Source organism: Hakea prostrata, chromosome 7, assembly GCF_041222555.1.
Source record: "Hakea prostrata isolate BN-2017 chromosome 7, UWA_Hpros_2, whole genome shotgun sequence".
Lineage (NCBI taxonomy): Eukaryota > Viridiplantae > Streptophyta > Magnoliopsida > Proteales > Proteaceae > Hakea > Hakea prostrata.
In genome coordinates, this window is record NC_142606.1 from 1,276,544 (window position 1) to 1,290,732 (window position 14,189).

General features: G+C 39.5%; 1 protein-coding gene and 1 pseudogene across 2 annotated transcripts; both read right to left on the reverse strand.

Moving 5' to 3' along the window:
• Window positions 1-343: 343 nt before the first annotated feature.
• Window positions 344-11,346, reverse strand: LOC149008827 (uncharacterized). 2 transcript variants are annotated; one of them, XM_089161861.1, is made up of 7 exons: window positions 10,925-11,346; window positions 10,596-10,783; window positions 9,094-9,223; window positions 8,198-8,398; window positions 2,025-2,192; window positions 808-1,314; window positions 344-655 (listed from the first exon to the last, which is right to left on the reverse strand). In XM_089161861.1, exons 2-6 carry the CDS (start codon window positions 10,727-10,729, stop codon window positions 874-876), a joined length of 1,074 nt encoding a protein of 357 aa, XP_089017987.1. In that variant the 5' UTR covers window positions 10,730-10,783; window positions 10,925-11,346; the 3' UTR covers window positions 344-655; window positions 808-873. The 2 variants fall into 2 exon arrangements, with proteins under 2 accessions (XP_089017987.1, XP_089017988.1); XM_089161862.1 differs by lacking the exon at window positions 10,925-11,346 and having other exon boundaries at window positions 9,428-10,682.
• A 760-nt stretch (window positions 11,347-12,106) lies between these two features.
• On the reverse strand, window positions 12,107-12,578 carry LOC149008828 (uncharacterized; annotated as a pseudogene).
• Window positions 12,579-14,189: the final 1,611 nt, after the last annotated feature.

Consider the following 14,189-nt stretch of genomic DNA (forward strand, 5'->3'; position numbering starts at 1 on the left):
GAGAAATCAGAAGACGGCTTAAAGGGAAAGGCAACACACCTTGTTCCTTAAGCTTGATCCCAATGCTGGCAACAAATCTACATTTACCGGCGAGTTTTCAACTTTCAGATTTTAGCTCTCAGGCCATTAAACAGGTGTTTCTTAAATTAACTGTAGGAAATGTAGGTTTCACACCTGATGTAACCAACCATGCTTTCACATGTAACGGTCTTCATGAGTCTCTATAATATTTATCTTATCTTTTCTCATAGAAGTTAAAATAATAATAATAATAATAATAATAATAATAATAATAATAATAATAAATTTAAATTAAATTATAAAAAAAAATTTTTGACTTAAAGAAACCAAACCCAAAAATAAACAAAACCCTAGCTAGTTGCCGCTGTAAGGTGATCTCATTAACCTTCCTCCCAACAAATCTCCCATCACAAACCTGGTTGGAGAAATAGAACTCGTTGCAAGAACCAAACTCCACTTTTGATCCCTATTCAACTTGGCAAGAATGAACAAATGATACAAATAAATCAGGTGAAAAACAAATCAAGGAGAAAACATTATCGCGGACTCTTCCAATGGACCCCTATTTTCCTCGCTCTGGATCACTACCAAGTAAAACAAACTTGATTTCCATGCAACAGGTCCAGAGATTCTCCTATACAAAAAACATGGGTCACACAGCAAAAGAGGCATTCACAACAAAATAATGATAATAATCATAATAATAAGGCCATGAAGGTAAGCATTCAATGTCAATCACTCTCAACCAACCTTACGAAAACTGTTATATACAAAATATCTACTTACCTGCGCTATAACTAGTACATGCTGAGCTTCGGGTACAGTGTAGTCAAAATTCTGACTACTTCCAACTCAAAAAGAATACTCCTTCAAATCTGCCTTTACATCACCCAATTCCATGTCCGCCATGCACTCCTCAGCAGTAAGGGGAGGGAGCTGTCTGGTCTTCCGCCTCAAGTTATGCTTATGCCAATCACTCTTAAAGTGGTCACGGTACTGCTTTGCATCTCCAACAACTGCATTGCATGTACTGCACTTGTTCTGTTTGACTTCCCCTTCAGCATTCTCATTTTTAATAGAGATTATTTGTTTCTGCATTTTCTCACTCAGTTGTGCAATATTGTCAGATGAATCCTTTGGAAGACTGGGGGGAATGTCTTCATGATCATCATAGTGATCAACATTGCCATCCCCCTCTGCATGGACAGAGACAGCAAGAATTTTCAATTTCCCCTGCAGATTCCTCAAAAAAGCATCACAATCTCGGAAATTACCAGGTTCCAATTCACAAACCTGTAAAGAAAGGAGGTTAACAATTAAGCGATCATGATCTAGCAAAAAAGGTAAATATTACAGAGAAGGCTGGAGAGGTGGTCATCCTTCAAGAATTTTTTTTTTTTTTTTTTTTTGGGGGGGGGGGGGGGTGGGAGTGGGATGGGGAAGAGGTATAACAGGAGCACAACAACAACACCACAAACAAGGACAAAGCATACTGAATTATCCTCCCCCATAACTAAACAAGGCCCTGCCACCCTCGTTTTGCCTTCTTGTGTGTGAAGGAATTGGCAGTCTGAGGTTTGGAATGGAATGACACCATATGTTAAAACTGGCGTGCACAATGCTAACAGATTAGGAAGAGTCAGTACAGTGCCCCAAGTCCAAATGGAGTAAGAACACATCCAAGTTACATGACAAAAATTTACAGCAAAACGTTAACACACAAGACCCAAGGTTAGAACAAACTACAATTATAGCAAAGCATTAAAAGTAAGAAAAACTAGCAGAAAATTCAACACCAATTTCCCACTGCAGCAATTGCTCTTCGTTCTGTCACTTTGGAAGTAGTTTCTTCACCTTCAGCCACTAGAATATTCAATTCTACTTTTATTCCTCAATTCTCATCAAACAAATAACATCAAAAGCCAAAACATAAGTGTACAAGGACATAATAATTCATTTAGATTTTACTGTGATTTTTTAATGCTTGCACAACCTGCACTTACCACATGTAGCTGATTCCCAGATTCATCCTTTGAAACAATGTAAGCATTCCAGGAATTCAGCTTCTCTATGACAGATGAGAAGTGCTTTTCAGGTACTGTGAGCCCCAACCTCATTGGGGACCTTTTAATGGGGAAGTGCTTCTGAAGCTCCTGGATTACTTCTAGTGCCTGCAGGATCAATCTCACTATCAACAAAAGAGCATTTGAAGAAATATAGAGATACAAAAATAAATCTATTGGCTGTTGGCCCCATAGGATATGCATGTCCCACCAGGAAGATGAACGACTACTGTAAACAGTTACACAATATCAGTATCATTTAGTTGAAAAAAAGAGGAGTACTTGGTTTGATAATTATGAAATTTCAGTTTTTTTTCTTCTATTCAAGCACACTAATTAGGAACAAACGTAGAGTCATCAATATCAGAAAGGATGTGGTTACAACTGGATCATCCCATCATGTTTTGGCCATTTTCTAGAACTGCTTCTGTTAAAATGAGTAGAAACTCGTGGAGCTAGGCAAGCTGTTGGTTAGTGGAGAGAGCAGCAGTTACAAACAGTGTTCCAAATGTCAGCAATATAACGCCATGTCAGTGATTGGCAACACAACACCCCCCTCCAACACCAGATCGGCAAAAAGTTGACGACATATCGTCGATTTAATGTTCGAAAAATCCACCGTTGACAATATATATCACTAGTGTCAGCAATATTTAGGGAGTGTCGGTCGATTTTTTGACCGAATTTCCACCTGATTTTTGCCTATTTTCTCTCTCCTCCCCAAATCTTCCCAGAGCTTCTCGCTCTCCGCTTCAACGTCTAAGAGTACACCTTGCTTTGTTATTGTTGGCTATCACATTGTTTGTGTCAATCAAGCGGAATTTCTTAAGATCTGCGAGTTTTTTCATCTCACAGGTAACTATTATTCTTCAACTGATTTTTGACAAAATGCATGCCATAATGTTGTTGTATGGTTATGAAATTAAAGTATGTTGAACAACGTGAGCCAATCTACAAGCTCACAGAATCGGAATTTTTTTTGCAAAGTAATTTATTTTTCATTTTTGGGGATAAAAATTTGTATCTCTACACTGAAAATGCTTAGTTTTTAAGGAAACATCTATTGTATGGTGATAGAAAAAACATGTGGAACTCCATGAACCAATGTACGGACTCATGGAGTCGAAATATTTTTCCACTCAATAAATAATTATTTATTTTCCAAAAAATATTAAAATATTAGTAAAAAAATACATAATTACGAACAAAAAGGAGAAAATAGGGGAAAAGGTTTTGAAAATTATAAAAAATTGTGGAATAACTATATAAGTTTTTTTTTAAGTGCTGCACCATGTGGTTTCATCATCGATTCTGATATGGGCAGCCTATTTATTTGCCGAAAAAATTGTAAAAATTTATTTTATATTTAAAAAATAAAGAAAAATTGCAAGTTAGGTACTTAGGTACATGACCGTTTCTTTGTGTAGAAAAAATTATTTTGGTGTTGTTCAGTGACTTATACAATCATTTTGAATGCAACAATTATCATGTCTACGAACAGGAGTTAGAGGGGAGCTAGTTCACAGGGTGGACAGGATAGCCACAAGGAGAGCCTCAAAGACCAGCAACAGGATGGAAAACTGACCCAACATGGCAGTATTGTATTGATGGAGACAAGAATAAAACACAATGTAATTTTTGTGGGAAGATAATCTACTCAAGCGGCATCAGTAGATTTAAGGGTCAAATCACCGGGAGTTCGAAGGATGTGACCACCTGCATGGAGGATTTACAAAAAGCAAAGGGGAACAAGAAAGAGGATAAGAGGAGAGTGAAAAAGGCACTAGATGATGTGGTGCAAGGACCGTCATCAAACAGATGATGATCAGGATGTTGATCCTGTTGATGTGGGGAGAGATCAGGAGGAAAGCGACCTGTGGCGGGCCATGGCAAAGAGCAAGTGGATGCACTATCAGGAGCATGATAGGGCCAGAGCTAGAGCTTCAGGAGCTCTTTTTTTAGGCCTGCAAGGGCTGGAGCATCTGAATCTGGGGGGAGGAGTGGTGTATTTGGCATGTTTAGCAGATCATAGAGTCAGAGGGCCCCTCATACAGCAAATCCAGGTTTGATTATCCACGCTGTGGAGACCTAATCCTAAAGTTTTTAGGAGGAAGGGGGCCAAGCAACCAAATATTTCTGGTGTACGGAAAGGTATCTCTAAGAAGGTTAAAAAGGCAGTGTCAAAGTGGATGTATTACAGTTCCATTCTAAGAAACACAATGCAGGGTCCATACTACAGGCACATAATTGATACTATAACAAATGCAAATCCTGAGTATGATTCCACCCCTACAGAGTTGATGACCACCTTCCTACAGGAGAATGACAAGTTGCAACAATATATAGACAGTATGAGAGCATACATATGAATGCACCATCATGTCTAATGGATGGACTGGTCCGACGAGAAAGTCCATCATCAACTTTATGGTGTATTATGATAGGAGAACCATTTTCTTGAAATCTGTAGATGTTACTAGTCATACAAAAGACCACAAATATATCATTAGTCTCTTACAAGATGCGATAAATGAGGTTGGGAAGAAGAATGTAGTGCAAATTGTCACCAACAATGACTCCAACTTTAAGAAAGTCGATGAGGTGTTGATGAGTTCACCAGACTATCATCTTTTTTGGACACCCCGTGCAGCACATTCTACCGACCTCATTCTAAAGGACATTAGAAAATTAGCATTGTCCAAAACACAGTTGAAAGGGCTAGATAGGTAACCAACTTCATCTACAATTATAACACTACTCTAGCCATGACGAGGAGATCATGTGGAGGTGAGTTGGTGCAACCTGGTCCAACAAAATTTGTCACCTTGAGCTGTATGCAGGAGAAGAAGTCGGGCCTCAGATCCATGTTTGCATCCCAGAAATGGTTTGATTGGGTTGGATCCAAATAAGATAACTATCTACTATTTCATTTTACAAATTATTATACTATGACTATCTTGTATATCTACAATCTACCGACTTAATGAATTTGTGATAATTCAGTACGACCAACAGGCGCAAGGCACAAAACACAATATCATTTGATGAATTCTAGAGAAATATGACTGTGGTGTTGCAGACCTTAGAGCTCACTATAAATGTCTTGCGTATGGTGGACTCCTCCTTAAGGGGACCCACTATGCCCCACTTGTATGCAGCCTTTGAGCATATGAAGGTTGCTTTAGAAGCAGCAAACCTCAAAGGGCACTAGCTTTCTTGGATATTGTGTATGCATGATGGAACACTCATCCAATGCATCCCCTACATAGGTTCAGTAAATAAATATTGTTGGTTGTTGACTTGTAAGTATTGGTAACTCATTCAATCCTAACACTAACTTCTAAATGTATTTAATTGCACAGCCTATTTTCTAAACCTTAAATATCAATATAGTGGACATTTGGGGTTGGACACAAACCTGTTTGATGCCTAGTCACAGGTGATTTCAGGGTTGGAGCTAGATCCGATGGTCCAATAATTTTGCCACAACGAGGTGAGATATTAGGGATTTCGAACGATTAAAACTTATATCTATTCTTTACAGAATTTAGCTAACCATCAATACAAATGATTGTAGTCAAGTTGTTTAGGGACGCATTTGGGTCCTTCAGTGCAAATGTTGTTGTACAGGGCAGAGAAAACAGTGATCCAAATTAGATCTTAGATGGTGGTGGTGGAGGAGGACTTAAGCGTTTGCAGGCTCCCTGACTAGAGCCACAGCAGCCCCCACTCAGATACACTGGGGAGAGTCATTTCACACATGCCATCCAAGATTAGAATCATGGTAGTGAGCAGTATCATGGTCATGATACGAGCTACAACCGGAAGGGGTAGGGCCATGGGAAGCAACACCAACACAGAGGTGATTACGATGATGTCACCTTTTTGCACGAATCCTACGGTTTTTACGTAAATCCTTCAGCTCCCAATCCGGAGGACAGCTTAGTAGGAATGATGGGATCCATGAGCTTGGATGAGCCTACAGGCTCCACATCTGCTTATGGGTCTATCGATCTTTATGGTGTCCCTCCTTCTCATGGACATTATGGTATAGTTATTGGTATCCCCTTCAGTGGTTTGTATTATAGGCACTCGCACGACGATAATTATTATGAGCATGGTCTCTCGGGGTTAAAGTAAGTTGTGGAGTCCACATTTGGCTCGTGGCAAACAGGCCCACCATTTGCACAGTCACTAGCACTAGTAGTACCATCACCACCCCTGCAGGACCTTCCTTGGCCCTATTCTCACTTCCCTTGCATGAGAGTTATCTTGGAGGCGAAAGATGACCATTATAGATCTGCAATTCAGGACTATCTGGACAACTATCAGTATTAAATGAGATGGGATGAGTATGTAAGACAGTTGGGGCAGAGGATGATTGCCACTATGGGTTTCACAAAGGAGAGTCAAGAGTAGGTGGATCCACCTAGGCACACAATACTTGGTATTGAGACTTTGAGATTTGAGATGATTGAATGCCTCTATGTACTTGCCTACATTGTTGTACTTCTATAGTAGCGTTGTATTCTGTAGTTGTAATTGTATAATGAATTGTAAACTTTAGTACTTCTCTTCACTAGTTGTGTACTTGTATTCTCTTTGCATATTTACATTGGTTTATATGCGTTTTCTAGACTTCCAATTTCGCCCTCAAACAGTCGGGCATGTGCTGATCAAGAAGATTAGTTTAGGAGATGTTCTAGGTCAAAATAACGCTCCCAATGTGTTTATTGGCCTCAAATTAGGCTACATATACAAAATTCAATCCTAAATGACCCAAAAATACCCCCGGAATTGGGGGTCAATTTTCCACACACCTCCAAAAGTTGCCCAAAAGTCTTGACATGTCGACTTTTCAAACCTTGGTTACAAACAAATAAATAATAATTAAAAAGGAATAAACATAAAATTAAGGAGAATAATGTGAAGTGTGAACACCTGGTAGACACAGATTGGATAGAATGCTGGGTTCAGTTATGATCAGTTATGCAGCTCGAATATGGGCTGGGAGTGAGTGAAGACAAGGAAGACCAGAGATCAAGTTTGGTCAGTGCTGCTACAGCTGAGTGCCAGGATATATGTAATCCAGAGGTATTTTGCTATCTTTTTTCTCATTCTATATTTCAGCTATTGTGAAATCTTTTGTGCTGCGATTGAGATCCTATCAGTCTACAACTCAAATAATGGAAACCTACCTAGCTTTATGTTAGAGCTTGCCTTTCTTCGTCTCATTTTATATACGATATACAAGCTTTTTCTCCTTATTTCTTGCATGAAATAGCTTTCCTGTATTATAAGTATAACTTCGCTTATTAGTTAGTATAAGGGCAGGCTGTTCAAAGAGGCAAAGGTCAACTAAATCCTATTCCCGTAGCAATTGGGGTTATGGATTTTCAGTTCATGGGGGGTAGCATGGGATCCGTAGTAGGCGAGAAAATCACCCTTTGATATGCTACTACTAGATCTTTACCTCTTACTATAGTGTGTGCTTCCAGAGTGAACCAACTTGTATGTAAAAATGTACAGTATGGAGCCTTTATGCAATTATAGTTAGCAAATCCATAACTAATTTGGGAAACACTTGGTGATGAATAGCTCGTCCAAAATATGAATCAGTTTAGAAAGCTCATTATCTCATTGTTTGTGCATGATTCGGAAAAATAATTTCGCCTGACTAATTCAGACTCTCACAACGCTCCTTGCAGAAAATTCATTCAGTATCTGAAAAGCAAAATTTCTAAGGGCAGACTCTGGTTCCCAAATCCTGGAGATGTAAACACCTAAATCCATCCCCATCACCAATTACTTGTCATAGCCAGGTTTGGACAGAATTTTGACAGCTTTTCTGAAGATGCAAACCAAATCAAATCTAAAATTCTCTTAAGTCCCCATACCCATTAGTATGGTCATCATCGGTTCAACTTTAATGCACCACTATTGAGTTCTTCAAGGTTGAGAATCCATACTTTTAAGAATCAAGCCACAATTAGCACCAAATAAACACAGTTTAAGAAGTTCCTAGCCAGAACTTAAATGCTGAAACACCTTAGAAATAATTAGGCTGGAAGTTTTTAATTTTTTTGGGAAGGAAAGTACAAAAGAATAAATACCTGTTTCTTTGAGCTGTTATGAGGATCAACTGCAAAATGGACTTCATGCATAAGCCGCTCAATCATGCTAATGGTATATGGCCTCTGAGTTTCTGGATTGATGGTCTTCTGCATTACAATTGTAGCAATATCACGAAACTGACTTGACAACTGAGATTCCCTCTCCTTCCCTGCAACTTGAAGCTCTCCTTGCTTCAAAATCTGATGATGTCCACACAAGCGCTCAGTCATTATAAACAATTCCACTTAAATTAGCACTTTGGGTTGTAACTTAGAACTTATAAAAGAATAGCAGAAAACTTTACCACTAAAAGAAGTCCTTGAGGCTTTGTTTGGTAGCAAGAGTAATAGCAAGAAGGGATGTGAAAATTTTCAAACTTACAGGAGAAACTTTTGGAATCATTACCCCCATGTGACTATAATCACCAACACCAAATCATACCATACTTGGCTGTTAAAATTTGCTTTACTTTGCATACAACTCCCATTGGTTTGAAATCTAAATATTAGATGTAAAATGCAATGTTACCAAATATGGTAAGAAATTGAAATTCAAACGGATTATACAATAAAGGAAAAACCCAGTGTCAAAGGCTTCCACAAGGGCAGAGTCTAGGGTGGCAATTTTCCTATGCAGCCTTACCCCAACATTTTTTGCTGAGAAGTTGTTTTGATACCTTGACCTCAGACTACAATTGATCCACCAATTATTGCACCAAGGCCAACCCCTTTTCAGTAGGCTATACAATCACATGGGTTAATGATAGCTGAAGTTCCTTTTTAATGTCTGGAAAAACTTCACCTTCTTCCTTTCCCTTTGATTTCCCTTGAAACCAAATGTAGCCTAAGAATGTAGCACATCTTAAAATAATACAGAGGAAGATACTTTTTTGCACCTCCAAACATATTTGTGGGTGATCGTCAGTACCAAAGGCTGCAATTAGATCTTTTGACTTGGCAAGTACTCCTTTTGAAACATTAGAATACACGGTATGTGACTGCAGTACTTCATCCAAATCTTTCTCTCTATACCAAATGCCACAAAAAAAAAAATTCAAAGGTTACCTTTTCAAGATTTTTGGCAACATTAAACACTATAAACAAGCAAACATAAAATATAGAATGTACAAAATTGAGTTTATAGAGTAAAAAGAGACAAGTGCATTAATTAACTATATCTAAAGGATGCAGTTTCTATTACAATAACAATTTTTCATGTCAAATCAGTACCTTAACAATAAGTTGCATATACATGAAATCATGCTCTCACCAGGAGCACAGAGAGCCTAGATGAATGCTTCCGTTCTCTTTCATTCTTTATCTCTCACTCTTTGTTGTCCTTCCCAGGTAGGTGTCCTGCGTTCAGTCCTTTTTTGGGTGTGCATGGGTGTGTCATGTATGGAACTCTAGTTGCGAGTTCGCCCCCTTCTTTTCTTCTTCCCCCCCCCCCTTTTTTTTTTTTTTTTTTTTTTTTTTTTTTTTTGGGGGGGGGGGGGGGAAGGGTTACAGAGGAAGATTTTGAGCCAAGTTAGGGGAAAGACAAACAAGAAAGGAAATAAAAAAGTGAAAGGAACAGAGAAGAGGCACCACAGGGGATCAAACGTATGGAGTGATGCAGATCCAGCCCCAAATGTTAGAAACTCTTGCCCAATCTTTCTTCATTAAAAACACTAGTCATGTCACCGCAATCAGTAGTTACATGGGCCACTACACAATCAATCAAACAACCGTCCCACCTTCACTATTTGGTCCTTTTCACACATGATTGCCAGATTTCTAGTTGGCTAGATTGTCACTCTGTCTACAAGGCTAGTCTGTTTTAGACCAAAATGCTCACCCAATTCCTCTTCTTTTTGTTTCATCCTCTATCCTTGACTAGCCAGTAACTGTAAGAGTAACAACAGCACTCTACATCCTCCCCAAGGTAAACATGCGTTCATTGTGCTGTCTCTACCTAGGGCCTAGGCACAGTTGGTCCCAACCTCCAACAACGACAAACTGGCCACTTCCCATTTTCATGCTAACCCTTGTTAAGCACAATTAACCTATTAAAATACTCACCACTATCCCAAAGACACCCCATCATCAGGATCAAATGGACACCCATCTATATGACTACCACAGAGTTATCTGAGAATTTGAGACAAAACCACCATTCAATGCAATAAAATTTATCAATTTACATGTTGGACGAACATGGTTCAGGTAAGAATGTGAGAGGAGGAGGGGAGAGAGAATTTTCTTGGTCTAACTTCTGCAAAAGTTAAAAACACAGAACTTAAAGAAGTGGAAGAGCAGCTCAAGGTCAATCTCAACAGGCCGACTGTGAAGCCCGATAACATTATAAGGGAGAAAGAGGGTTTTCTGGAGAGCAGGGAAGAGGGAAATGATGACTTACACTCCAGAACGCCATGAGAGGACCTTATTCTTGTAGCAGGCGATCTCAAAGCGCATTCCATGCTTTTTCAGACGGACCACCGCAACATTCGTCAGCCTCTTCTGCCCTATGGGCTGCACCAGCGACCTTGACATCTCTCTCTTCAGTCGACCCTGATTCCTCTAATACAAGCAGCGCGAATACTTTACCTAGCATTCACAGCAAGCAGGAACAAAACCGAAACTCTTTATTTCATTTCACAGAAAGCAGGAACAAAACCGAAACCCTTCCCACACGAAAGAAAAAAATACAGATACAATGGTAGAACCTAGGTTTTTGTTCACCCATACCTGTTAGTAGATAGCCAATAGACTTTTGATCAGATCCAATTTCCCAACTTTGCAGCGAGAATGATGCGTCAACAACGAAGTGGATACAGAGAGAGCAACCTTCAGTGAAATCCTTGGTCAGATACAGAATGAGAAACCTTCAGTTTGAGAATAAGAGCCAAAGCAGAACAATCGTTCGTCTCCACAGAGGAGAAACTCGATAAAATGAATTCAAGAATACGACATGGAAGATGAGATGAGACGAGACTGGAACAACAATATGGAAGAAGGAAGACGGTGTGGGGTGCAGAGAGGTTAAAGTTAGTGCTAGACGGGAAGAAGACGACGGTGCGTGTATCGTACGTAGGTTTCGCACCAAAATTAAGAAGCAAATTACATCAGACCCGCTACATTTTGTGTTCGAAATTCGAATCAGCTTCCGTCGGGGAGCACATACTGCTTTACGGGTTCTAATCCTCTGCGGCCATCAAAGGCAGCGGCCGCTCCAGATGGCCGCCACATGTCACCAGAAAAACTTAAAACCGTTGGATTTAATTTAGAGTTTTAAAACTGTTTTTCCATTAAACCGGATGTCAAAACAACTCGGTTCAGATGAGTGAACCGAATTGTAAACCAAGCTGATAACTCATTTAAAAAAAAAAAAAACCTACTTCTTCTCCGGTCGTCTTCTCCGTTGAATGAATATGACAATTTAAGCTACTGCTCCTTCTGGTGGCCTTTTACCTACTTTATCGTTTTGCTAACAACCACTAAAATCGAGCCACCAAAGCACCAATCTCGTCAAAATCCATATGAGATTAGAGAATTCTCGAATATGACAATTTAAGCTGAAATTCAAAACCAGAAAAAGAACACTCAGGTATCACTCCGGCATTTCCTCAAACAGTTCATGACCACTTTACAAGTTGCAACCATGATCACACCTGTATTCATCTCTTCTTTCTCTTCCAAATAAACAATAATCAGAGAATAAAAAAGAAGGGAAAAGTATTTGGTTCGGCTTCGTCTCCTCAAATAGATATACATAAAAGAAACTATAAGATTACATTTCTATTCTTTGGGTTTCTTGAAATACTAATAAGAACTTATACTCGATCATCTGCTACTTCTTCCTTCTACCTCTACTTACTTAAAGCTTTACCCTAATTTAATATATGGGTTTTGGGTGTAAATTGAAGTTGATTAGTAGATGTTGTTGCATCTCCAGTCAACCCTAAATTCGCCATATCTAGCTACAGTTGACTCGGCTTCCGAAACAATACAATATGGCTAGTGACCATGAAAGCGGTGACGCGCTCTAAAACTCGTATGTCTTCCATACGCAGTTCCCGTAACCTTTGTACATATTCCGGCACATGAACCAGATCCAATAACACCCCAACACCATCGGCCTTCAAAACCCTAACCACTTCTAACAAACCTTTCATCCTCTCTGTGCCAGCCGTGGCAGATCGATGCCCAAATTCCTTCCCCACTGTGTGCAACAACACAGCCGATGCCACCACATTGAAGTAATTATCGGCGAACGGCAACCGTCAGGCGTCACCTTCTCGGCAACTCACGTACTCCAAACGCCTTCCATCTTCGCCGTACGCAGCGTCGCCACCGCCGTTTCCCGGCAATCAAGACCGAGGACGCGGCCGGAGCTACCTTTTTTTTTGGTTTAACGAGTAACCGGCTTGGTTTACCATTCGGTCCATTCATCTGAACCGAATTGTTTTGATAGCCGGTTTAATCTAAAAATATAAGAATAACTCCAAATTAAATCGAACGGCTTTCTTTGTTTTGGTGACATGTGGCGGCCATCAAAGGAGCGGCTGCTGGACGGGCGCTCCTTTGATGGCCGCAAGAGGATTAGTGGTAGTAAAACCGTGAAAGAGCAAAGAGTGCTCCTCTAATGGGTGATGATTCGAATTCCTATATTTTGTGCAAAACACTTCATCACCAACTAAGCTCCTTTGACACTTACATGTATATGTATATTACAATTTAATCATGGCGAATCTTATTATTAAAATAGATTACAAAATTAGTTAAATGCCTTTATTTTTATTTAAAGTATTTAAAATTTATCATCTAATATACCCCATTTTAATTATCTCACAGCCAAGTCTTAGGTGGGTGAATAGATTATCCGTCGTCCTACCATGCGTTTTCCAAACCACGTTCCCCAATTTGAAGATCCCAAAGTCTGATGTAACCAACAAATCCAAATGCGCCTCCACATTAGGTGTTGGAGTGTATAGGCACAAACGAAAAATGAATTCAATATTGAGTTCAGGTTTTACAATATTAAAGCCTTAAACCCATTTTAGGGTAAAAAATAGATTCAAGTAACCCAATTGATCCTAGTGAAATTCATAATATATATATATTAAACTAATTAACGGTGTTTTGAATCCTAACTCATGATTCTATTGAAACTAATTCTATGCAAAGTAACAAAATGCTTAGAGGAGACATTCGGATTTTGCTTTGGACTTAGTTGTAACTTGTAATGCCACTTTCGGCAGATAAGTGTAAGGTCAATGGATCTTCTAACAAGTATGAAATGTTTTGTCTGGAGACACGAACAGTCATTAATCCGCCTCATTTTATCTCAAGATTGGAGGCCAAGGCCAACTCGTTTGTGCTGACCTGATCGATTCTCCTACTTACCGGGGTGGAACTGTGGAAGTGTGAACTGTGGAAGTGGAACACTCCAACTCCAAGTTGTAAACCATAACCACGGGAGCATCTCTGCATGCACCTGCATGCCATCTAACCATGCAGGCCCAGACTTAGACTTGGGTGTCCGTAATAAGTCTCCACGTACGGTTTCCTTGTGAAGTCTAGGAGCCGGTTCACTTAGCTTGGATCTGGACTCCTGTTTAATGTCTATCCCGGGGTGGTCAATTCCTTGACTGCAGAATTTGGCTGGCATAAGAATATATGGTCGTCAATCGACATCGTTGGCCGCTATTTTATAGCTGTTCAGGACCAACTAAACAATTTTGGTTTTCTACCTAAAAGATCTAGAAATATTAATAATGGTGTGTTGGTGACCCTCCACTAACGTACGCTAGCTCAAGAGCAGAGACTGCTTCTCTAATTTAATATACTACTTCACCGGCCCCCACTTTCCCTAGTAGTAGTGATCCACTTGAAGCTATTTGAATATATGGAACAGATCCGTTCTGTTGATAAAGAGAATTAGATCATTCATTCGTCAATTTAAAATGGAATATTAACGAAGAAGAAGAAGAAGAAGAAGTTATGAAATTTA